General features: G+C 36.7%; 1 protein-coding gene across 1 annotated transcript in view; it reads left to right on the top strand.

The window, feature by feature from the left end:
- Window positions 1–5,650: 5,650 nt before the first annotated feature.
- The window catches only part of LOC121898688, a 37,753-nt gene continuing 16,823 nt past the window's right edge, over window positions 5,651–26,580 (top strand). Inside the window, exons 1-2 of the mRNA XM_042414037.1 lie at window positions 5,651–5,787; window positions 6,571–6,894. Coding sequence (XP_042269971.1) covers window positions 5,739–5,787; window positions 6,571–6,894 — 373 coding nt within the window. The 5' untranslated portion in view covers window positions 5,651–5,738. The remainder of the gene's footprint in view (window positions 5,788–6,570; window positions 6,895–26,580) is intronic.

Below are 26,580 nucleotides of genomic sequence, written 5' to 3'. Positions count from 1 at the left end.
TGAGCAATACGTTACTCTACATCATAGAGTTACGATACTTTACTGAAACTCTCTGACCTTCTAATATTGTTTAAGTTTTATAATATTATAAAAGTTTTAAAATATACTTTCAAGTACCTCAAACAAATTCACAACTCTGTTGCACTCAGTAAAACAATGACAGATGGTTTCAGTTAATCCTCAAAAGGAGGGAGACCGCAGGATTAATAACAGATATGAAAGCATTGACAGAAACAGCACCATGTAAAATTGTCCATTGTAAATCACCTGATCTTTGTTCAAAGGTGCTTTATAGAAAACCCTCCACACTGGTTTAACGCAGTCATCTACAACCAATGTCTCCCTCCACACAGTGTCTACTCTTCCATTTCATTTTTTTTGTTTAAAACTTTCACATAACATTTACATAGTATTTTACACTTCACTGTATACAAGTTTAAATTTTCTGTATATTTTGTATTGAATAATGTCCCTCCTAATCCACTGAGTCCCAAGGAAAAACTAAGCTCAGGAAAAGGGTGATGAAAAGTTACACAAGTTTACATTTTGTATATTCATAAAAACAAAGAAGTATCTAGACCCAAGCCATCAGTCCTTTTTAAAGGGCACTTGCCACTTGTCTCCACACCACATCTGTTGGATCTTTGAGGTATCGCTGAACAAACTGTAGCTTAAAAGGTAACTACCCTGCTTGCTAAAGGCATTAATCCCTGTGCCACCCAATGTAATCCATCCATGAAAAAATCCACAATAGTAGACTGCAGATGACTCCATAGACCAGTAGGGGGCTTTACACAAGTGAAAAGGTGCCACAGTAAAGATGCAACAAAATTACTGATGATCAAAATTCTTCCTCTGTAGGACATTTGTGGCAACAACCATCTTCACTTCTTCAGTCTCCCTTCTACCTTCACTATTCCACCTTTCCAGTTTTTTTTCCATTGCTGTTTCATCACCTAGATGCACACCAAGGTATTTAGAATGTTATTCAGCCAATAACACTCTGTGTGTTGATCCAACAACAACCCTTACCATGATCACAGGTAAGGAGATAAACCCTCCATTAATATCACACTCTACAATCAAACTGTGACCAACAGCAGTGATGACTCATGGTACATTTACATTAGTAAGTGAAAACTAACTCTGCTGCAGTGGATTCATTCATGTCATTTTCTCTTTTCTTCCCATGTATGTCTGCATGAAAACACCTTTCATCAAGAACATGTTTACTGAAAGATCTGTGTTTCTCTTGTGTCGTTTATTACTAAAACAGGTCATTTGCCAGTAGTGGCTGGTGTCCCCTCAGCGCTGGTCATTCTGTTAATAGTTGGGGTGGCAGTCGCCTGTAGTCACAAGAAAAAGCAAAACAACAAACCTAAAGGTACAAAGTTTCTTTCTTCATTACTGCATTAAAAGATGATTGTTTTTTGTCCACTCATAGATTAAAGGAATAGTTTGACATTTTGGGACACTAATTAGCTTTCTTTCTCAGAGTTAGAGGAGAAGATCGATACCACTCTTATATGTTTGTTAAATGTGAAGCAAGCAGCCGGTTAGCTTAGCTTAGCACAAAGACTGGAAACAGGGGGATACAGCTAGCCTGTCTCCATATGAAGGTATAAAAATCTGCCTACCAGCACCTCTAAAGTTCAGTATTTCCTGTCATATCTTGTTAATTAATGAACTTTAGACTTTTTGAAAGAGTCAGACTAGCTGTGTCCAGTCTTTGTGCTAAGCTAACCTAACCGTCTCCTGGCTATCGCTTCATATTTAATGTACAAACAGGACAGTGCTATTAGTCTTTTCAGGTCTGCTGCCCAAAATGTCAAAGAATTTCTTTAACAATCCGCTGTTATCACTGAGTATGTGTAGTCATGCAGTGTTCAACCTGTTCCTCCTTCCACTCTACAGAAGAAGAAGAAGAAGACCAAGAATTGACCTGTGCTGATGTCAAGATCGTGCAGCGGCAGGGGAGGCAGATGCATCAGACAGCAGAGATGGAGGTGGAGTACGGCCAAGTCAACTTTTCAGGGCAACCTCGGAAAACTGTTAAACCATCAGAAGATGAATGTGTGTACGCTAAGGTCCGTAAAAGCAGGTGATACGCAGTGTTCAGCGTTTTTACATTATTATATAAAAGACTTCTTAGAAAATGTCTTTCATGAATTATACCAAATTTAATTTAATCTAACTTAGCGTTAGTTTTGTTCATTTCAGTGTTGTTCTTCTTCATTGCTGTTATTCTTCATCACATTTTATTTCTTTATTAAAATGATTTTTAACTTCGGTTGAGTTTTACCAACTAGTGTGTGCTATTTTCTTCTTCTTCTTCTTCTTCTTCTTCTTTGAATTTAAAATGACACTATGTACTTTAATTTGACCTGAGCAGTTTTGCTGTTTACTTGTTGTGGGTTTAATCAAAGATAGAGGTTACATGATTGGTTTGGTGTGAGAGTTTGGGGTTAAAAGTCGACAGCCATGACATGCCATTCAGCTGATTCACACTGCCATAAAATAAGTGTTTATGGCCCATGATAGTTGTAGTGTTCTAAAACAACCACCTGAGATAATCTTTTAGTTGAGCCCACTTCTTAAAAGACAGTTGAACTTCTGACAGCATAAAGGCAGGATAATAAAGCTGCTCCAACAATCTGCCATCTTTTTGCCATCTGATCAAAAAGCCATTTTATTTTATGGGGATCAAATTGTTCAGCAGTCATTCTGCTTTTGATCCAAAGACATTCGACTGCTGTACTTGAACTCTGAAAGGTCAGACTGAACCACTATCAAACATTTATTTTTTTACCTATTAAAAAAACGGGTCATTTTATGTCGTGACACAGTCATGTGACGCTACCTACTATGCCAACATTATACAACTATAAAACCTAAACTGGTGGCTCCTGCCCATTCTTCAATGCTGAGCATGTAAGTTTCTGATTGAATAAATGCTTTGGTGACCAATAATTTAATATTCATAGACTTTATCAACACACTGTAAAATAAATATTTTAAGATCAAGTTTGATCAGCTGACGTCGACAGGGGGCCCGTTAAGGCCACTGACTCTGTTTTCTGGTTGAAGTCCACACTCTGGTTGTTGTACATGAAAACTGAGAGTGACAGAATCTACTGAGAAACACAAAGAGAGAGAGAGAGACAGGATGACATGACAGAGTTAAGTGGTGAACTTCAAACAAGCTTTCGACCACTGGACCAGCAGGACACGTCAGTGTTTCTGTGATAAATGAGGAACTGGACCTGTGGTTAGTCTGAAACAACAACCATCAGTGAAACTAAACATCACATAAACCAACACCTTCAAAAAAGTTTTGAAGGGTGAAATTTTACAGTTTAAAGGAGTCAATGATTTACATTGCAGTGAGGATAATACATTTCAAATTCAGCTGTGATGCAAACATGATGATCCAGAGACATAGTTGTGCTAAACTGACCTTTAATCTTTTCCCCATGAGCACAAATAGACAGTTTACATGTTGAACTACCAGCTGTCATTCTAAAATCCCAGTTTGATGGTAGAATACGGCCTCATTTATTGAATCAATAAATGTTTTTCTGTGTATTAAAAGACTGATCAATCGCTTGTTTTGCAGTTTGTGTCTGAAGTATTTTGAGCATCATGGAAGGCAACTGAAACGCAGCAGACAACAGCTGCTAGGTTGGTACTGCATGACTGACATGAAGCATCACTGTCACCTGTGGCTTGGATTGTACTTCATGTATACGTCACTTTGGATAAAAGCGTCTGCTAAATGAAATGTAATGTTAGTGTAAAGTATAGTATCAGAGTTTTGTTTGTCATAGGCTTCATTATATGTCTGTGACTGTTGAGTAGTACAAGAAAGATGAAGGAGACGAGGAAGTCACAACAATATAAAGATCACAGGAGGAAGAGGGTGTCTGGTTTTCTTTCTTGTAAATAGTGACCGTGTCAAGTTTCACTTCCTTTCCATCTTCTCTAACAGAAGATATTTCAGGCTGTTCAGTGTAGGACTGTAGTTTTCTATTGAATAAAGTAGAGAAGTTTGTCTGAAAGCTGCTGACTGGGTGAACAGAGGCTGAACAGTGAGGAGACATGGAAGCTGTGGTTGGACTGTTGGTGATGCTGCTCGGAGTCTCTCATGATGAGCTGTTTCACTATGTGACATGTTAGTATTGGATTTGATATTGTGCAAAAAGACATTTTGTATTAAATTAGAAATCATTATTGATGATTTTATGCAGCCACAAGATCACTTTTAGTCAATAAGTAAAGTTTGACATCATCCTAACTGATGCAGCTTTAATACTGTTCCAGGCTAGAAAACAGCTTTGACCAGATAAATACTTTTAACAAACAAGAATCAACTGACAACTAGGATTTCAGGGATTAGTGTCACATGCATAGCCTGTTCATTTGTGAGTATGACGCACAACACATAGTTTAGTGATAGTTTGGAGCTGTGACTGACTGCCAGTAAATGGTTTGATGTTGCGACAATCTGAAAGCTTCCTGTGGGTTGAATTTATAATCACAGGTGGTGGAGCAAGTAAATGCTAATGAAATTTTTGAAAATGAGATCCAAATCACTGAATTTTGCAATTATCAGTTGAGAGCACAAAATTAATTAAATTTAATTTGAACAGTGGAAACTCTCTCACTTACTGTAGATCATTTGGTTAGATGATTGTTCTGTAGAAGTGTTTATGGCTAAGCCAATCAACACGCTCTATGCTCCGTCGAGGGCAGTCTTGCATGTAGACTCTCTGTTCATATGATTTGTTTTTTTTAAGTCTTAATAAACCAGTGGCTTGTTCCATTTTAGTGTGATCACTGGCTCACACAAAAAATGGACTAATTTCTCCACTAACCAAAGATCATAACTGACTAAATGATCATAATCAAATTTTAAGAAACCTGGAGATATACAATATCTTTTGTATTCTCACTGAATCTGTGAGGAAGGATGAAAACATCTCACAGTGCTGCTGAGTAATAATTATCACAATGACTCCAGAAATATAGTTTTACTGTATTTGCTTGTATGGGAAGAGCGACTTTTAGTTTGTGCATATAAGGAAATATTTAGTGGTCACATATCTGTGTACAGACCCATTTCCTGTCTGAGTTCTGTGAGCTGTTTTACATTTATAACATAACAGGTCAAAACACTGAGTCCATCACACATATGAAGGCTGTCTGTCATGTTGGAGGTTAAAAGAAAAGGGACACCGAGAACCACTTCCTTTTTCTCTCTCTGTCTATAAAAAGATTTATAGCTTTATAGCTTATTTTGTCACAATGATGAGACAGAGAGACAACAAGTTTTACGGTATCACCTGGACATAATAAGATCTATTTTTGTGACTGTTGATATTGGACATTTTAGAAAAGTCAACTGTCAGTCTCAAATCCTCTTTCAGTGTGAAGGAGGGATGTTTTATTTTCGTCCACTGAGTCCATCACACATATGAAGGCTCTCTGTCATGTTGGAGGTTAAAAGAAAAGTGACACCGAGAACCACTTCCTTTTTGTCTCTCCGTCTATAAAAAGATGAATAGAAACCACACTCTGCTTGGTCAAAGTTTCCGCATGTGCTCCTCTGAAGCCAATCACATACAGGACTGTATTTCAGGCTGTTCAGCGTAGGATGTTCATGTTTTCTATTCAATAAAGTAGAGAAGTTTGTCTGAAAGCTGCTGACTGGGTAAATAGAGGCTGAACAGTGAGGAGACATGGAAGCTGTGGTTGGACTGTTGGTGATGCTGCTCGGAGTCTCTCATGGTGAGCTGTTTCACTATTTGACATTTTAATATTGATTCAACGTTATGTGAATAACATGTTGTGCAACTATGACTTTTTATGCAGCTATAGGATCAAGTATGATCACTTTTATAGATTAATCCAGTTCTAAGAATCAATTGAGAAATGCAGCACTTTGAAACGGATGTTTCTGTTTTTCTTCGGTCCATCAGGTTTTTAAAAAATGTTACAAAAAGTTGTTTCTTAGAGCAATAGCAAATCTGAAGATCAGTTCCACATCCATGTGTATGTACAGTAAAAATTACAGTTATTATCTACCACAGATGAATCTATTAAATTAAAGTTTTCCCCTGAGAGTTCAGGAAAACTGAACTAAAAACAAACAATAAAACACTCAGTTATATCATGCTTATACTAACAGTATGTTATTTTAATTGGAATCATCATAGAAATTGCTGAGAGTTTAATTATCATTTTATACAAATTCCCACCAAATATATAATTTAGTAATTTTGGACTTCTGTAGATGTGGAAAAACACAGCATGAGTTTGTAATGAATGTATGAGATTAATTTACTAAAACTAGAATAATATAAATGACAAAATGTACTACAGTGAAATATTACTATTAACTGACAGGTCCGTGTAATGCTAACTGTGCTCTGAGAGAGACAGAGTTGTTTCTGTTTCAAAACATGAGTATTTGCACCTGCATAAAACATTGTCACAGTTGTTAATTTAGTAGAAATGCAATGACCTCAACTGTGATAACATTTTCTTCACTGTATTTTTCTATATTTCCAGGTATTGAAACCCACTGTGATGGCAGACAGAATGAAACTCAGTGTTATGGAGCTCTGGGAGGAACTGTGGTGCTCCAGCTGATGGACAACACCTCAGAAATATTAAGATACCAATGGTATAAAAACAAAACCTTAAAAATACTTGATGGGAGAGAGGATAAGATTGTGTATAATCTGATGAAGGACAGATCCGTCTTTACTCCCAGTAATGGAACATTTAGGATAAATAACCTGAGCAGGACTGACGGTGCTGAATATACCCTTGAAACCTTTGATTCAAATGGACATGTATCAGAACAGCGGACTCTTCAGTTGTCTATTCAAGGTAAATAACTACTTTTGCTATTATTAATCTTACAATTTAATTTGTATTATTCACAATAAACCAACAGCTACATAATTTGAATTATAGATTCAAAATTCAAAATACAAATGATTTTGGAAAATGAAACTAGGTAAATACCAAACATATACACATACTACTATACAAATACTATTTCTACATTTTACCTTTGCAAACAAACATTTCACATGAAATATTCAAAGTCTGCCACATAACTGGCAAGAATTGTATACATACACTGTAAACACTGAATATGTTTATGGCCACATCAAAAAGTCATGTGAGTGTGTTTCTTTCAGCTCCTGTGTCCTCTGTCCTGCTGGACTCTGAGTGTCTGTCCCAGCGAGAGATGAGGGTGTCCTGTTCCTCTGAGGGAGGGGACAGTCCTCAGTACAGCTGGACTCTGGATGGACACACACTGACAGACGCTCAGCTCCTCTCTGGAAAGAAAGAGACCAACATCATCACTCTGAAACAAGACGTCTCAGGACTACTGGTCTGCTCTGTCAGGAATCACGTCAGTAATGTCTCAAAAGAAAAGAAGATATCTATGTGTGGTGAGACAGAACATGACTAGAAATCAACCATTAAACCTTCCACTATCATCACACATGCCAATATAGTCTGTTGTACTTTCATAACTTTGCTGTCACAGTGCAAACTTGACATGTGATTTTTGTGTCTCTGTATCTGAACAGATAACTCACTGCTTGTGTGTGGTTTGCGAGCAGTTGTGGTACTTTCTCTATTGGGTGGGATTGCCATCTATTTTGCTTGGAAGAAGAAGAAATACAAGAAAGCTGAAACCTCCACCAGACCACGAATAAAGGACCATCCAGAGAACTCCTTCGAAATGGTTGAATTGTGAAGTTCTGCATCTGAACGTTAACTTTGTGAAACCATCATGATGGTTTTCACCTTCTGCAGTGATTGGTCATGTGTCTTTATAGGTATCAAAATGACAGGATTTACTGTGAAATTTCTCTCCTGTTTTTATTCTTTACAAAACTTCTTCTGCCACTGTGTTCACAGCTCAGAAGCTTGCTGTGAGTACCTTTACAAAAAAGTCTTAGTGAGTGTTTCCTGCATTTATCACAGTGCAAAAGATGGGCTCAGTGCATCCTTTATACAGATTTAAAAAGTAAACAGACTTGTTGTGAAATCAGTGTACTGCTGCCTTTCGAGAGTGGTAAAGCCTACAGATCCCCACGGCTCTGCCTGTGATCATAGAACAGAGAAGACATTACAGTTGATACTGTCTGTTGATAATGTACAAAACTGTTTTCTTTCATTACTGCTGAAGTGAATTACAGTTACAATCAAACACACTTTTATGTCTAAATGTGATGAAAGTGTCCATTTACGTTAAAGGAAAATGTCACATTGTGAATAGATCTTATATTGTTATTTTAGTGCTGAAACTAATTTTGATGCTATTTGGAAATTATTGTACTGTAGATTTCCATATCCTCACTGTCCAGCTAAAACCTTGTATCTCCAAATTTGGTGATTTTCTTACTTCTTAAATTAAACCAATTTAAACACACTGGATTATTGACATATGCACTGTCAGAGGTTGATGTTTTGTTGATACATGCTTTTAACGTTTGTATAGGTATGTTGAATTTAGTTGCTACATACATTGAAAAAAATGTGATTTTGTATTCAAAGCTTTTTATTGACAAATTTGTTTGTATTAAAGCCCAAAAAGTGAATCTAAAAAATATAAAATGCTGGCAAGTGAACATATATGACTGAAGTGTTTGACTTAGAAAAGAGTGACATCATTTATGTTTTTGTTTGTTTCTATCCAATCAGCATTTAAAATATAAGAATGATTTGCTCTCATATTTACAATCATTATTGATGTAAACAAACCTTCTGAAGCATTAAACTGTAAGAGCTTTAACATAGTTGCTTTCTAGTGCTGTTATATAATTAGATATTAAAAATATAATCAGTTTAATCAGTTTTGTGTGTTTGAAATGTAGGTGAGCTGCCCTTTTGTTGACATTTTTATTACAGATTGTACCTTTAATGCCTGCTGAGAACTGAATAAACCCTCCAGTCTCATCACTAGTATAAGTAGGTGTGAGGTTTCCCTCTGCTGGTTTACAGAGGCATCACCATTATTTATGGATAGGTCTGTATTCATAAAACTCTGCTGAGACCAGCAAAAATAGATCAAATATTTACATGCTTCACTTTAAGGTAAAATAATGATCAATAGAGCATACTGAGCAATACGTTACTCTACATCATAGAGTTACGATACTTTACTGAAACTCTCTGACCTTCTAATATTGGTTGTACAATACCTCATCTACTACTGAGCATATTATATTTAAATAACACCAGTTTTGTATGCATCTAAATCATCCATTATTTTATGAAATTTAAAATCCACCCACACTCTCGCCCTGACCAAAACAATAAACATTGGAATTAATTCTTGACCTGCTTTGTTTTCAAATTTCATTTTTCTGCCTTTACATGTTGCAAGTTTTTCCTGTCCTACTATCTAATTATGAAGTCTTCACTTTGATGCATTTAAATTTTTTTGTAATCTGCTCAAAAAATGAAAGCAGTTTTTGACCATTTTACACTAAAACTTTTAAAAAATACTTTCAAGTACCTCAAACAAATTCACGTAAAACAATGACAGATGGTTTCAGTTAATCCTCAAAAGGAGTGAGACCGCAGGATTAATAACAGATATGAAAGCACTGACAGAAACAGCACCATGTAAAATTCTCCATTGTAAATCACCTGATCTTTGTTCAAAGGTGCTTTATAGAAAACCCTCCACACTGGTTTAACGCAGTCATCTACACCCAATGTCTCCCTCCACACAGTGTCTACTCTTCCATTTATTTATTTTTTTTTTAAACTTTCTCATAACATTTACATAGTATTTTACACTTCACTGTATACAAGTTTAAATTTTCTGTATATTTTGTATTGAATAATGTCCCTCCTAATCCACTGAGTCCCAAGGAAAAACTAAGCTCAGGAAAAGGGTCATCTTCATCCGGATATTCAAACCCATCGTGGCAGTCCCGCAACAAAATCTGTTCTTCTACGGTCAATCTTCTGCACCACATATTTAAAATATTCTCAATTTGACAGACAGATCTCTGTCATAAAACAGACGCCATTGTCTGTGCATTGTCCAGATTAAGTCCTGCTGCATTTACAATATGCCAAAGAGTGATGTTTCCATTGGAACGCAATATATGAGTAAGTCCAGGCGTGGTGTTGTCCTGCACATCCAGCCTAGCTCTGTTTATGAGAGGTTCCTCTAGAAGCCAGTGCAGAAGAATCTGCATGCTCTGCTCTCTTCCAAAGAAATAAGTCCCAAGCTTTAAAAATACTTTGATAAAAAGTTACACAAGTTTACATTTTGTATATTCATAAAAACAAAGAAGTATCTAGACCCAAGCCATCAGTCCTTTTTAAAGGGCACTTGCCACTTGTCTCCACACCACATCTGTTGGATCTTTGAGGTACCGCTGAACAAACTGTAGCTTAAAAGGTAACTAACCTGCTTGCTAAAGGCATTAATCCCTGTGCCACCCAATGTAATCCATCCAAGAAAAAAATCCACAATAGTAGACTGCAGATGACTCAATAGACCAGCAGGGGGCTTTACACAAGTGAAAAGGTGCCACAGTAAAGATGCAACAAAATTACTGATGATCAAAATTTTTCCTCTGTAGGACATTTGTGGCAACAACCATCTTTGTTTTTTGTTGTTGTTTGTTTTTTAAAATTGGTATTTTCCAATAAAAAACCCATGTCCCTCTAATGCAAGTTGTAACCGGACTGTCCAAGTGTGTGTTTATAAAAGTTTGTAATGAGCGAATGACTGACTGAGAAAGTGACTGAGTCACTATGAGTAACCAAGACTAAGTGAGTAACTGAAGAGTGTGGCTAAGAGACTGATTGTGTGGGTGAGAGGGTTTGCTGTCCCATTCAAAAGTCCATTAGTTTCTTTAGGAGACACACAAGGGTTGACTGATGTCTTCTCTCTCCATCTTCAGTGGAAGGCCGGGGTGCCTCTTAGTGTTTATCCCTGTGAACCACCTGAAAAACAAAAAACAGTGTGTATTATAAACTATAGTAGTATAAATAGCACACTTCAGTGTTGCATCCATCCAGGAATGCAACACTGAAGGACTGGGATATTGCTGCAAATTGCTGATGTGTTTCATATAGGCCACTAGAGTAATAAATCTACAAGTACACAACACTACACAGACAGCAATGGGATATTATCGACATAAATTAAGTTATTTGGACATGTTGTCATATAAAACAAAGTAAAATTAAACTCACTGTGTAATTTGGAGCATCAGAATCACAAGTCCAGCTCCGCTCTCAGAAATGTTGACTTGCTGCTGAAACAAGGCATTATTTTAGCAACAGTACAGATGTAGTAGTTAACAAGACTGATTTCAAAACTTAACTCCTGCATCTTCAGTCCTATGCCTTTTACATTTCAATGGAATTAAATTCACTTCAGGAAAACAATTTGAGCAAAAACTCCCAAAAGTCAAGATTGGTCAGTAAGTCAGAAAGAATCTCAAAGAATAGATCACAGGCTTAAGGAAAAAATATATACCAGTAAAATAGCTTTTTGTTTGATGTTGTGATCAGATGACACAGTACCAAAATCTTTATTATGACAAAAGCAAGGGCATATAGCACAATTCAAACTGATTGGAAATGTAATGTATTTTGACAATGCTACCAAGCAAAGCAAAAAGGAACTCACCTGGTGATTTGCTGGATGAAGATGGGTGAGAAAAAAACACAAAAAAACCCCCAAAGTCATACGCCGCTGTCCAGGTGCACATGTGCCAACTCTACTGTTGAGAGCTGCTGCCGGCTGCTGATCGCTTGCAGTAATCACACTAATTATCAGCCTTGACCTACAGTATTACATACACACATGCTGACACTCACACAGTTTGGACATGGGGATGAAAGGACTGTTTAGTACAACCCCAAAAGTTAAGAGATATTACAGCACCGTAATGTAAAGCTGCCTGTTCCCTTTTACTCAGCATCTACTGATCATTGTCTGTCTCTCACCCCTCCTCTCCCTTTCCCTCCCTCATTTTTCGACCCAGTAGTGTTCTGTTTATTTTCTTATATGAATAGATAAAAAAGCAAATCTCTTCATTTGCATGCAATACAATTTAAAAGTTAAATTAAATCCTAAAGGATTTTGGATCAAAAAGACAATTGACAAGATAGGAAACAAGAAAAATGAAACATTTCTGCAACCCTTTCTGGCTTTGTACAATCATTTGCTGTTTTACTGTGAAATAAAGTTTTGCCTGTGAGGAAGTTTTGCCAGAGTGTCAAGGAAGGTGATAAGTGACAGACTCAGAGGCTACCAAATGAAAACAAGCAAAATCAAACTTCACACAGCTGTGCTGACATCCTCTTTGGTTTCTGCTCTCTCCCAAACTAACATCTCTCCCTTTAAATAGGCCCTGAAATCTGTCTAGGCAGAACCATATTTCTATCAGGGGTGTCCTTTCCCTTAAACCAACAACTGGTGAATGACAATGACAATGTATCAGTTAACATTGTTTACACACACATCAACAACAGCATTGTTCCTTATTGTAAACCAAAATAAGTACAAATAACATAAATACAAAACCTTTAACTAAATAAAATAAATTCCCTCACACTTGGTCTAATCCATGACATCACTGGTGATGTCAGCAAGATCTTAAAATCAGGAAGTGGTTCAGTGCCTCCATTTTGTCTCCTGGCCGCATGGTGGGTGAGTATGGTAGGTTAGAAGCTAAGCTAATCTATAACTCAAGAAACAATAAATAATGAACTTCAATACTTTTCTGTCTTGATTGAACCATAAATGACAGCGATGTGACTGGCTAAACAAACAAATGACAAGTATGGCAGGAAATACAAAGTTTAATGGAGACAAAATGGAGGTCTCACCCACTTTTTCACAGCCTCTAAAAACTATTCAGACAAAACAATCCCAGAACTACTTTCCTCCTCTGATCTTAAGATTTGATATATTTGATACTGACATAGTCAAAACTCTTTTTTTAACCAGGAAAAATTAAGCTAAATTATTTGGTTTTGGATATAAATAGCTTGACTCAACCAGTGAATACTGAACTGTGTTACTATTGAACATACTGTATGTTTGTATGCTAAGTCCTTCATATATTTTAAGTTGTCATTTATATATTTATTGTCATTTCTCTTTCCTCTTAGACTCAAGTGAAACATGCGTGCTGAGGTTCCTTGAGCTTCAAAGAAATCTCGGTATGATGTATGCTGAAATACTGTTGGTATTGCTTAAATTATTACAACGATTGTTTCTTGACTCATCAATTAATTGTGTGGTCTATAAACTGTCAAAGTAATAAAATACACCAATTTTAGTGTCATTTTCAGAAGCCCAAGGGAAGTTCTTCAAATGTCTTGTTTCGTCCGACCAACAGTCCCAAACCCTGAGATATTCAATTCACAGTGTTCTAACATAAAGAAAAGCAGCAAATCCGCATATTTGATAAGCAGAAACCAACACATTTTTGGCATTTTTTCTTGTGAAACAATTATATAAAATTAAGATATTATTGCTGATAAATTTTCTATTGATCAACTTTATCAATTTAACATTGTATATCCACTTCAAACCCTGCCCATATTACATTTGAAGTTTTTACTTGACTGTTATTTTGTAAACTAATCAAAAGTTCATATTCATGTGTTTTGTGCACATCTAGGACTAAATCACTCACTCACCAGAAAGCGGCTATTGTATTGGTAAGTCAGATAAATATTTACATTTTGTATTTAAAAAGTCACTTAAGCATTTCATTGTGAAGTCCTTGTTAACTGGAATAATTAGCAATTATGACTGTAGCACAAATTATTTCATATTTTTTGATAAATCTGTTCCCGCTGGATCTAATTGACTGAGTGACATTGCCCCTTGTACAGCAATCACAGGTATGTTTTAAATTTGATTTTCTCTGCATCAGGAGTAGTACGTCTGTATTGAATTATTCAAGAATATGTAGACTCAGTGCTTTTTATGTACTGAGCTATTACCAGACTGAATATCTGTCTGAACCCTGTTCAGACCAAATATGGTCTGTATTAGTGTTGGCATGTTGCTTCAGGTAGCAGTGAGATGATGAAATATGAGGGATAGATCCATGCGTTTTTAGACTATTCAGAGACCAAAACACAACATAGCACTTTTTAATACTGCAAGTCAGTATTTTATAACCCTGGCAATTTTGTAAAGTCTGGAAACATGACCGCAAACATTTTTATATATATAATTCTCGAACACTAGCGTGGGCAACGATAGTGGTTTTAAAAAAAAATGTTTTAAAAAAAATAGAACCATCATAATTATATTATTTTTTGGAAATTACATTAGTTGAACTGTTACACTGTTTTGTGCTTGATGTTTGTGTGATGTATAATTATTTGTGTAATAGTTATTACTTTTTCATTTTCAGTCTAGAACAAAATGTTCATGAACATGAGATGCACTCTGGCCCTTCGTAGTCTTCCGGTGTATCAGCACGAGGGATCTCTGAGTTCTTCAAGACCAGCAGTGTAACTTCTCAGTACACTCACAGAAATGTCAATATCTATCAGTACAGTGTTGACATAACATATTGTATGGGAAACGAACTTGAACGCCTCCTGTAGCATTCTCAAAATTTAAGTAGATTAAAGGATAGGTTTGGACTTTTTCAAGTCTATTTCAATACAATATTCAAATGTCAAATGTATATCGACAAAGTTATTAGTGGGCGGAAATTATTTGTCCTATCTCCATAATAGCCGTAAAGCGGTCCCTCCCTATCAGGTAGGATGAGTCTCTAACCGGTCTGCAGAATTACATTGAGTGTGTTTTGCCAGTTATCAAGTGGTTCCACATGATGGAGGCCACTGTCCAGTGAGAGCTTGATTCTAACTGATGCTACCTGGATGAGATGTCCCAAACTGATTTACTGCACAATAGTTGATGCTTCATATGAGTATTTTAAATAAAAATAATTTACTGTGTTTTTATGGGATTTACACTTAATGTAGAAAAAACAAAAAAACTGTAAAATAATACAGTAAGTTTCTGTGAAATAACTTTTTTTTTTTTTTTTTTACATTGTATGGTGATAAGTTCTCTTGCATGAATGTTATTGGTGAGAGCAAACAGCAAGAAGGAGAGCTCTGCGACTGCAGCCATCCTGCTCTGAGATCTGCATGTGAGTGTGATGCAAACACTTGATACTTGTCACTTCATGAGCTCAATATCGCCTCCCATCAGCTCTCCTTTATCTCACCATCATGGGAAACTTTGAACCATGAGGCTCCGTATCGAGTAATCTGTGTCTGTTGAAATTCAGTTCAACAGTTTCACTAATTAGTCCACAAACAGACAGTAGTGGAGAAAGTTTTAAAATCCTTTACTGAAGTCAAAATAAAGATACCAACGTCTAAAACTATTTCAAGTAAAAGTCGAGTGATGCTTGATTTAACAGGTCTCTTACTTTTATACTAATATTTTGGCAATTTACAGGTTTTAACAATTAATTTTTAGGACATTTTTCAGAGAGAGTGGTGCAATTTGGTACAAATTATCTTAAAAATGGAAAAAAGTGTTAATTTGGTTTAGTTGGTAAATACCCACTCAATATATTTAGGTTTATATGTAGTTCTTCATTTGCAAAAAATCTTAATAAATTAGATTCTTAACTATTCTTTAATAAACTTACTAGTTTTGTATGTCAATATGATATATTAGCATATTTGTTAACTAAACCAATTTCACACTTTTCTCTGATATTTTCTTTTCTAATACTTTGAACCACATTGTCCCACCCTCTTTGTAAAATGTCCTAAAAATCCACCGTTATATACCTGCAAATTACTCCAGGTCATTTATGTAAAATTAAAGAACCTGTTTGATAAAACATTACCAAACATCCTGAAAAAAATTTTACTCAAGTAAAAGTACAGAAGTATTATCAGCAAAATGTACTTTAAGTATCAAAAGTAAAAGTAGTCATCATGCAGGAGGACTCATTTAGAGAGTTATATTATCAAAATATATTATTCTGTTTTTATGACTAAAGAGTTCATGTAAGAGCTTTGTAATGTAATTTGTCAACGTCGAGCCAGTTTTAGGTACTTTATATATTACTGGGAAGATTAATAGTAATACTACTGCATCATATTATATAATAATATATGCTTTTTTATATAAAATCCTAATCTGAAAAGTAACCAAGTGGAGTTAAAAGTACAAAATTTCAATGACGTAAAGTATCATAAAGTAGAAACAGTCAAGTAAAAGAAAGTACAAATACCTCAAATATGTACAATATGGAGAATTCTCTAATCTGATTGGCTGACAAGTGTTTTATAATGAATGGGATGTATACATGGGCCTCAACTCCAAAGAGTTTATCTAAGGTTTTAGTGTATGTTGCACACAGAGTTTGTGTTAGCTAGTAGAAAATAAACTGAATTAAAACCGAGTAAATATATGGTCAAACTTCTTTGATGTGTGTGAGAATCTGGACCAAATCAACTAAAAGCATGAAAACAGAGGACTTTAGAGACAGACACAGTGAAACTGGTGCCTGCAGGTTTGATGGATAGCTGTGGGGGAAATGTGAGAGGATGTGACCAAACCACTGAGACAACACAGATAATGAAGAGTATTAGCGTGAGAGAGACATAGATATAATCAGTGTGGGGAGAGATATGTTTGTGTGTGAGAGCAAAACAAGCTCAGAAAGTTCAGTTTATCCCTGTTGTTTTAAAACAGACTTGAAAATCTGTGAACTCGTCCTTTAATGCAATTAGTAAACTACATCTATGTGCAAGATGTATACAGAACAGCATGGAGTAGCAGTAATATGTACCTGAAATGTGCTTAAATACAATCCTTTACTTTATTTTAAAATGCAATTTATCATATATTACACAAATGATACTGGAATTTTTAAAAAGTCACAATTAAAGCAGTAAAATTTGTGAATCAAGTTCATGTTTATTTGCAAAAAGCAAAGCAGTAAAGGCATGGATAAACACAGTTTAAGACACATTATACAAGAGACATGTTGTTTATGATAATAAAAACCAGAAATCACAATCAGAACCATAAAAACTGGATATAAAAATAAACATCAGTCTGCTTCAGCTTAACATGTTTTTTTTTTTAAACATGAAATAATTAGGTTAAAAATAAAACATCAATACAGTAAAAACATGATAAAAGATAGTAAAAGGATTATTAATAAACTTGAGTGAAAGCAATGTTAAAAGGTTGATTGTTGAAATGTTAAAAATAAAAACATAATGTACAGGTCTCCTCCACAGTATCTCTTTCTCTACCTGTCTTTGTATGTCACATCTTGTACATTTCACATTGATATCTATAGAAACCGTTATTGTCATTATACAGAATACAATGAAATTAGGATGTTGATATTTGATATTTCACCTTGAAAATGCAAATAAAAAAATAAATCATAAATCATCACATACACTGAGTAATTTTTTTTGTGATAATGAAAATCTCAACCTCTCTCTCTGTCTCTTATGTTCAATTATGAACAGATAACATTGATTATTGCAATATCAAGAATTTAACACACTGTATTAAAGACAATGAGAAATCAGTACATATATTTTTTTCTTTTCTTTTTTTTTTTAAACCTGATGATGAGTAAATATGAACATATACTCACACATATGACCTCTCAAACAGCTGTAATCTGCTCTCCTCTCCTGGTCGTCCTGGTTGCAGCGACGACAACGACACAGAGCGTCAGCAGCAGACCGCTGAGCAGTGAAGACCTCACTGCATAGACGATGAAGCAAATCCCACACGGCTCTCTGTGCACTAAAAGGATCTTGGATATTGACACACACTGACCATTTCGGTCCCCAGCTACACACCAGTACTCCCCAGTGTCTTCCAGTGAGACATTAGAGATAACCAGACCCACATTAGCGTGAGATATTTTTATTCTGCTTCCCTCATCTATTTCTTGTAGATTTAGATCAACGGTTATGCCTTCTGTTTGGTTCCACTTCATTAACCAAGTGACCTCGAAATCTCCTGTCTGACTGCATCTGAGAGTGACGTCTTCTCCCTCTGAGAAGAACGCTACAGCAGGTGGACTCATTTTGGGGCAAACCATCAGTGTATGAAAACAAGCTTTGAAAGAATTTTCACAGCTGTAATAACCTGTGTCATTAAATGTAAGTGATGAAAACACCAGTGAGTAGTTTCTTTCCAATACTGTGAAGGTGTTCCAGGAGGGGTTGAAATCCTTTGTATTGTACTTCTTCCAAAGTGGTGGCTGGTCATCACTGAGATCAGTGCAGTCCAACACGGCCCTTTCTCCCACTGAGTAGAGGTGTATCTTTTGTCGTATAGTAGTGTATACAGGATGACTACTAACACACTGCTTTTTGTTCATCACCAGACAGGTGTACTCTGGAGAGGTTGTGAATTTGTAGTTGGATACAGCAAGAGCTGATGTGTTTTTCATCACTTCGAATGTTCTTTTTTCATTGTCCATCAGCGACGTCGTGCTGCTCCCAAAAACTCTTGTCCATATGTATTTTTTATATCCAGACTCACGCTGGAGCCACTGGACCGTCAGATCGTTGGCTGCTCCCTTACATGGTAGTTCAAATCTTTCACCCAACTTTACTTGAATATCTGTTATCTCATCTATTGTACCGCAAACAACAATGCTGATGTTTTTCTCATATGTCACCTCACCCTCCGTCCAACACTGCTCTTGGTACAGGCCTGAGTGTGAGTGAGTCAGGTTGTGGATCTTGTAAGAAGAATTATTCACCTTGCTGACAACTGGAAGTCTTTCCTTCAAGTGTTCAGGTGCTGTGGAGTTTTGGGACCAGAGGTCAGAGGTGTTCAGCAGAACTCGCTTCCCCTCGCCGACAAATGTGGAGATGAGGCAGAAGTTGGCTTCCTTGGGTGGTTCAAAGGTGTAAGAGGCCTTCTCCTTTTGTATGGTGATAAGTCCTCTTGCATGAATGTTGTTGATGAGAGCAAACAGCAAGAAGGAGAGCTCTGCGACTGCAGCCATCCTGCTCTGAGATCTGCATGTGAGTGTGATGCAAACACTTGATACTTGTCACTTCATGAGCTCAATATCGCCTCCCATCAGCTCTCCTTTATCTCACCATCATGGGAAACTTTGAACCATTAGGCTCCGTATCGAGTAATCTGTGTCTGTTGAAATTCAGTTCAACAGTTTCACTAATTAGTCCACAAACAGACAGTAGTGGAGAAAGTTTTAAAATCCTTTACTGAAGTCAAAATAAAAATACCAACGTCTAAAACTATTTCAAGTAAAAGTCGAGTGATGCTTGATGTGACAGGTCTCTTAAGTTTATACTAATATCCTGGAAATTCACAGGTTTTAACAGCTGGCAAGTGTTTTATAATGAATGTGATGTATACATGGGCCTCAACTCCAAAGAGTTTATCAAGGTTTTAGTGTATGTTGCACACAGAGTTTGTGCTAACTAGTAGAAAATAAACTGAATTAAAACCGAGTAAATATATGGTCAAACCTCTTTGATGTGTGTGAGAATCTGCACCAAATCAACTAAAAGCATGAAAACAGAGGACTTTAGAGACAGACGCAGTGAAGCTGGTGCCTGCAGGTTTGATGGACAGCTGTGGGGGAAATGTGAGAGGAAATGTACGTGACCAGTCCACTGAGGCGAACATGTCTTCAAACACACAGATAATGAAGAGTATTAGCGTGAGAGAGACATAGATATAATCAGTGTGGGGAGAGATAAGACAGTGTGTGAGAGTGAAACAAGTTCAGAAAGTTCAATTTATTTAAATTTTTAACTAGGATATTGATCCTCTTCAAGATCCCCAAAATCCTCAGTGTTTCCACATTCTGACATTCACAAGATATGTTAAATGGAGCCGTATTTTACTTTGAAGTTCCTGTTTTATCAAACAAATACCTGAAAGTATAGAAGTGTACTGAACTACTGAATATGATAAAGAAATATGACTCAGTCATAATCCAGGGTTTCTGTTTATTTTTCAGTACAAATAACTATACTACTGTATTTAATATGATATCGTTTGATTCATCATTACATACGAGGTAAATGTGACAATTAATCATGATATTGATTTGAGGTGATATCACCCAGCTCTACTTTAAATTGCCTTCATGTTGAATATATGAGCCTTGCCTCAAGTTGCTTGACCTGCCATCTATTGGTGAGACACAGAAAAGCACCTTTAACACAGAAATAACTGAGGAGGAACAGAGAGCAGTTAGTAGACTGAAGGGTCGACGTCTCACTGATGACAACATTTATAATAAAAGACGGTTTCTTCAACGCTTTACTTTGAACCAAATGTCTCCAATGCATCAGTGTTAAACATCTTAACAAAACATCTAAGCTATGAGTTAAAGGATAGGTTCACAAACACTCCTGTTCATACTGGATATTAAAAGATCCTTCAAATGTGCTTTCAATGTAAGTGATGGAGGCCAAAATCCACAGTGTGTCTACACAGTCATTTAAAAGTTGATGTGAAGCTTATATGAGGCTTCAGCAGTCTGAGTTAGTCATATCAAGTGGATATCTGACACATTTACAGTCTTTTTAGCATCAGATTCCGTCTTTGTGTTTCCTCAGACAGTGTTTCCCTGTTGAGCTGCGGTGGAAGTATAGTAACAAAAAGAGGGACTTTGGCACTAAAAAGACTGTAACGTTGAAAGATATCTACTTGATTTGACTCATTTGGACGCTGAAGCTTCATATTAGCTTCAGATTAACTTTTAAATACATTTTTGCACAGAAGGAGGACTATGGATTTTGTCTCCCATCACTTATATTGTAAGTGCATTATGAAGGGATCTTCTGATGGTGACTGTTGTTTTAAAACAGACTTGAAAAACTGTGAACCCGTCCTTTAATGCAATTAGTAAACTACATCTATGTGCAAGATGTATACAGAACAGCATGGAGTAGCAGTAATATGTACCTGAAATGTGCTTAAATACAATCCTTTACTTATTTTAAAATGCAATTTATCATATATTACACAAATGATACTGGAATTAAAAAAGTCACAATTAAAGCAGTAAAATTTGTGAATCAAGTTCATGTTTATTTGAAAAAGCAAAGCAGTAAAGGCATGGATAAACACAGTTTAAGACACATTATACAAGAGACATGTTGTTTATGATAATAAAAACCAGAAATCACAATCAGAACCATAAAAACTGGATATAAAAATAAACATCAGTCTGCTTCAGCTTAACATATGTTCTTTTTAAACATGAAATAATTAGGTTAAAAATAAAACATCAATACAGTAAAAACATGATAAAAGATAGTAAAAGGATTATTAAAAAACTTGAGTGAAAGCAATGTTAAAAGGTTGATTGTTGAAATGTTAAAAATAAAAACATAATGTACAGGTCTCCTCCACAGTATCTCTTTCTCTACCTGTCTTTGTATGTCACATCTTGTACATTTCACATTGATATCTATAGAAACCGTTATTGTCATTACACACAATACAATGAAATCAGGATATTGATATTTGATATTTCACCTCACAAAATAACATTTAAGTTTTTTTTTTGTTTGTTTTTTTTAAACCTGATGATGAGTAAATATGAACATATACTCACACATATGACCTCTCAAACAGCTGTAATCTGCTCTCCTCTCCTGGTCGTCCTGGTTACAGCGACGACAACGACACAGAGCGTCAGCAGCAGACCGCTAAGCAGTGAAGACCTCACTGCATAGACGATGAAGCAAATCCCACACGGCTCTCTGTGCACTAGAAGGATCTTGGATATTGACACACACTGAGCATTTTGGTCCACAGCCGCACACCAGTACTCCCCAGTGTCTTCCAGTGAGACATTAGAGAGAACCAGACCCACGTTAGCATGAGATATTTTTATTCTTCTTCCCTCATCTATTTCTTGTGGATTTAGATTAACGGTTCTGCCTTCTGTTTGGTTCCACTTCAAAAACCAAATGACCTCGAAATCCTCTGTCTGATTGCATCTGAGAGTGACGTCTTCTCCCTCTGAGAAGAACACTACAGCAGGTGGACCCATTTTGGGGCACACCGCAAGTAAATACATTTCCTCTTTGAAAGAGTTTTCACAGGCGTAATAACCTGAGTCATTCAATGTAAGTGATGAAAACACCAGTGAGTAGTTTCTTTCCAGTACTGTGAAGTTGTTCCAGGAGGGGATGAAATCCTTTGTAATGTCCTTCTTCCACAGTGGTGGCTGGTCATCACTGAGATCAGTGCAGTCCAACACGGCCCTTTCTCCCACTGAGTAGAAGTGTATCTTTGGTACTATATACGTGTATACAGGATGACTACTAACACACTGCTTTTTGTTCATCACCAGACAGATGTACAACAGAGAGGCTGTGAATTTGTAGTCAGATACAACAAGAGCTGATGTGTTTTTCATCACTTCGAATGTTGTTTTTTCATTGTCCATCAGCGACGTCGTGCTGCTCCCAAAAACTCTTGTCCATATGTCTTCCTCATATCCAGACTCATGCTGGAGCCACTGGACCGTCAGATTATTGGCTGCTCCCTTACATGGTAGTTCAAATCTTTCACCCAAATTTACTGGAATAACTGTTGTCTCATCTATTGTACCGCAAACAACAATGCTGATGTTTTTCTCATATGTCACCTCACCCTCCGTCCAACACTGCTCTTGGTACAGGCCTGAGTGTGAGTGAGTCAGGTTGTGGATCTTGTAAGAAGAATTATTCTCCTTGCTGACAACTGGAAGTCCTTCCTTCAAGTGTTCAGGTGCTGTGGAGTTTTGGGACCAGAGGTCAGAGGTGTTCAGCAGAACTCGCTTCCCCTCACCGACAAATGTGGAGATGAGGCAGAAGTTGGCTTCCTTGGGTGGTTCAAAGGTGAAAGAGTCCTTCTGCTCTTCTATGACGATAAGTTCTTCTGCATGAATGTTGTTGATGAGAGCAAACAGCAAGAAGGAGAGCTCTGCGACTGCAGCCATCCTGCTCTGAGATCTGCATGTGAGTGTGATGCAAACACTTGATACTTGTCAGCTCATGAGTTTGATGTCACCTCCCATCAGCTCTCCTTTATCTCACCATCATGGGAAACTTTGAACCATTAGGCTCCGTATCGAGTAATCTGTGTTTGTTTAAATTCAGTTCAACAGTTTCACTAATTAGTCCACAAACAGACAGTAGTGGAGAAAGTATTAAGATCCTTTGCTGAAGTCAAAATAAAAATACCAACGTCTAAAACTATTTCAAGTAAAAGTCGGGTGATGCTTGATTTAACAGGTCTCTTAATTTTATACTAATATCCTGGCAATTCGCAGGTTTTAACAGCTGGCAAGTGTTTTATAATGAATGTGATGTATACATGGGCCTCAACTCCAAAGAGTTTATCAAGGTTTTAGTGTATGTTGTACACAGAGTTTGTGTTAACTAGTAGAAAATAAACTGAATTAAAACCGAGTAAATATATGGTCAAACCTCTTTGATGTGTGTGAGAATCTGCACCAAATCAACTAAAAGCATGAAAACAGAGGACTTTAGAGACAGACACAGTGAAACTGGTGCCTGCAGGTTTGATGTACAGCTGTGGGGGCAATGTGAGAGGATGTGACCAAACCACTGAGACAAACACACCTTCAAACACACAGATAATGAAGAGTTAGACCGTGAGAGAGACATAGATATAATCAGTGTGGGGAGAGGGAGAGATATGTTTGTGGGTGAGAGCAAAACATGTTCAGAAAGTTCAATTTATTTAAATTTTTAACTAGGATATTGATCCTCTTCAACATTCCCAAAATCCTCAATGTTTCGACATTCTGACATTCACAAGATATGTTAAATGGAGCCATATTTTACTTTGAAGTTCCTGTTTTATCAAACAAACACCTGAAAGTGTAGAAGTGTACTGAACTACTGAATATGATAAAGAAATATGACTCAGTCATAATCCAGGGTTTCTGTTTATTTTTCAGTACAAATAACTATACAACTGTATTTAATAAGATATTGTTTGATTCATCATTACATACGAGGTAAATGTGACAATTAATCATGATATTGATTTGAGGTAATATCACCCAGCTCTACTTTAAATTGCCTTCATGTTGAATATATGAGCCTTGCCTCAAGTTGCTTGACCTGCCATCTATTGGTGAGACACAGAAAAGCACCTTTAACACAGAAATAACTGAGGAGGAACAGAGAGCAGTTAGTAGACTGAAGGGTCGACGTCTCACTGATGACAACATTTATAATAAAAGACGGTTTCTTCAACGCTTTACTTTGAACCAAATGTCTCCAATAGATCAGTTTTAAACATCTTAACAAAACATCTAAGCTATGAGTTAAAGGATAGGTTCACAAACACTCCTGTTCATACTGGATATTAAAAGATCCTTCAAATGTGCTTTCAATGTAAGTGATGGAGGCCAAAATCCACAGTGTGTCTACACAGACACACAAAAAAAGCAAATTTAAAAAAAATCATTATTATTAAAATCAAATTATCACATACACTGAGTCGTTCTTTTTGTTTATTGCAATATCAAGAATTTAACACACTGTATTAAAGACAATGAGAAATGAGTACATATATATATTTTTTTAAAACCTGATGATGAGTAAATATGAACATATACTCACACATATGACCTCTCAAACAGCTGTAATCTGCTCTCCTCTCCTGGTCGTCCTGGTTACAGCGACGACAACGACACAGAGCGTCAGCAGCAGACCGCTGAGCAGTGAAGACCTCACTGCATAGACGATGAAGCAAATCCCACACGGCTCTCTGTGCACTAGAAGGATCTTGTATGTTGACACACACCGATAATTTTGGTCCACAGCCGCACACCAGTACTCCCCAGTGTCTTCCAGTGAGACATTAGAAAGAACCAGACTCATGTTAGGGTGAGATATTTTTATTCTGCTTCCCTCATCTAGTTCTTGTGGATTTAGATCAACGGTTCTGCCTTCTGTTTGGTTCGACTTCATGAACCAAAAGATCTTGAAATCCCCTGTCTGATTGCATCTGAGAGTGACGTCTTCTCCCTCTGAGAAGAACGCTACAGCAGGTGGACCAATTTTGGGGCACACCCCCAATAAATGCATTTCCTTTTTGAAAGAGTGTTCACAGCTGTAAATACCTGAGTCATTCAATGTAAGTGATGAGTCGTTTCTTTCCAATACTGTAGAGTTGGTCCTGGAGGGGTTGAAATCCTTTGTCATGTACTTCTTCCAAAGTGGTGGCTGGTCATCACTGAGATCAGCACAGTCCAACACGGCCCTTTCTCCCACTGAGTGGAGGTGTATCTTTGGTCGTATAGCAGTGTATACAGAATGGCTGCTAACACACTGCTTTTTGTTCATCACCAGACAGATGTACTCTGAAGAGGTTATGAATTTGTAGTCAGATACAACAAGACCTGATGTGTTTTTCATCACTTCAAATGTTCTTTTTTCATTTCACTGATCATGCACAATTCATCCGTTTACACTGTAAAAAAAAAAATCATAAAAAAATGGTAAAAAGTCTGGCAGCAAAAGTTGCCAAACACTTACCGTCAAACCACACAACAGCACTATATCCATTGTGTTATTGAATTTTAAATGTCATTTCAATTGTGTATGGCAATGTAATCTCTAGATGGGGAACTGTATTACCAGTGCCATAGAAAGCGCGATGAGCAGCAACATCATCTTGCTAAAGTCGTCCACACTCCACATGACTCAAACAACATCTTTCTTGAGTTTCATGCCAGTGCTATCGGGGCCCACTGTGGAGTGGACAAGACCATGCATGCAATTCTTCAAAGGAATTACTGGCCTGGTATGAAGGCAGACATCACAAAATGGGTGAGTACATTATTGCTCCATATTTCTGTGGATCTTATGGAAATATTTACATATTTCATATCTGAGTGTCTCAATTGTTTTACTTTATTAGATAGCCCAATGTGATGACTGCCAAAAAAAGGGGGCATCTATAAAGGAGAAAATCCAGTATAAACCCATCAAGGTGAATGTTCTTATTAAATTAAACATAAAAGTCTTATACTTGATGATATGGTTTGGTTTGCATTTAAGGTGTCAGAGCCCTTTGAACTTGTGGGGATGGACCTTGTGGGCAAGTTGAAGTGTTCAACCAATGGACACACATATATTTGCGTTACGGTGGATTATTTCACCAAATGGCTAGAGGTGTATCCATGAAAAAGTAAGAGGGCTGAGGAGGTGACAGAGTGCATAATGGATTTTTTCTACAAGTATGGTGCACCAAAACGAATTCTTACTGACCAAGGAAAAGAATTTGTCAACAAAGTAAATTGAATTCTGAGACATATGATATTATTATATCTTTTTTTATTTTTGTAGACAGCAACACTGGGGAAAACAACATGGTGTTACATAAAAATGTATGTTCTTCATTTTCATATCCAATGCTTGTGCTAGATCAACCTGGATTTGTGTGCCAAGCTTGGCATTGCCAGGAGCCTCTGTGCACCATACCACCCACAGACAAATGGGTTGGTGGAA

The sequence above is a fragment of the Thunnus maccoyii genome, chromosome 6 (genome assembly GCF_910596095.1).
Source record: "Thunnus maccoyii chromosome 6, fThuMac1.1, whole genome shotgun sequence".
In the NCBI taxonomy this organism is placed as follows: Eukaryota; Metazoa; Chordata; class Actinopteri; order Scombriformes; family Scombridae; genus Thunnus; species Thunnus maccoyii.
Note: the sequence above shows the minus strand (reverse complement) of the source record. Positions and strands in the feature narration are given on the sequence as shown.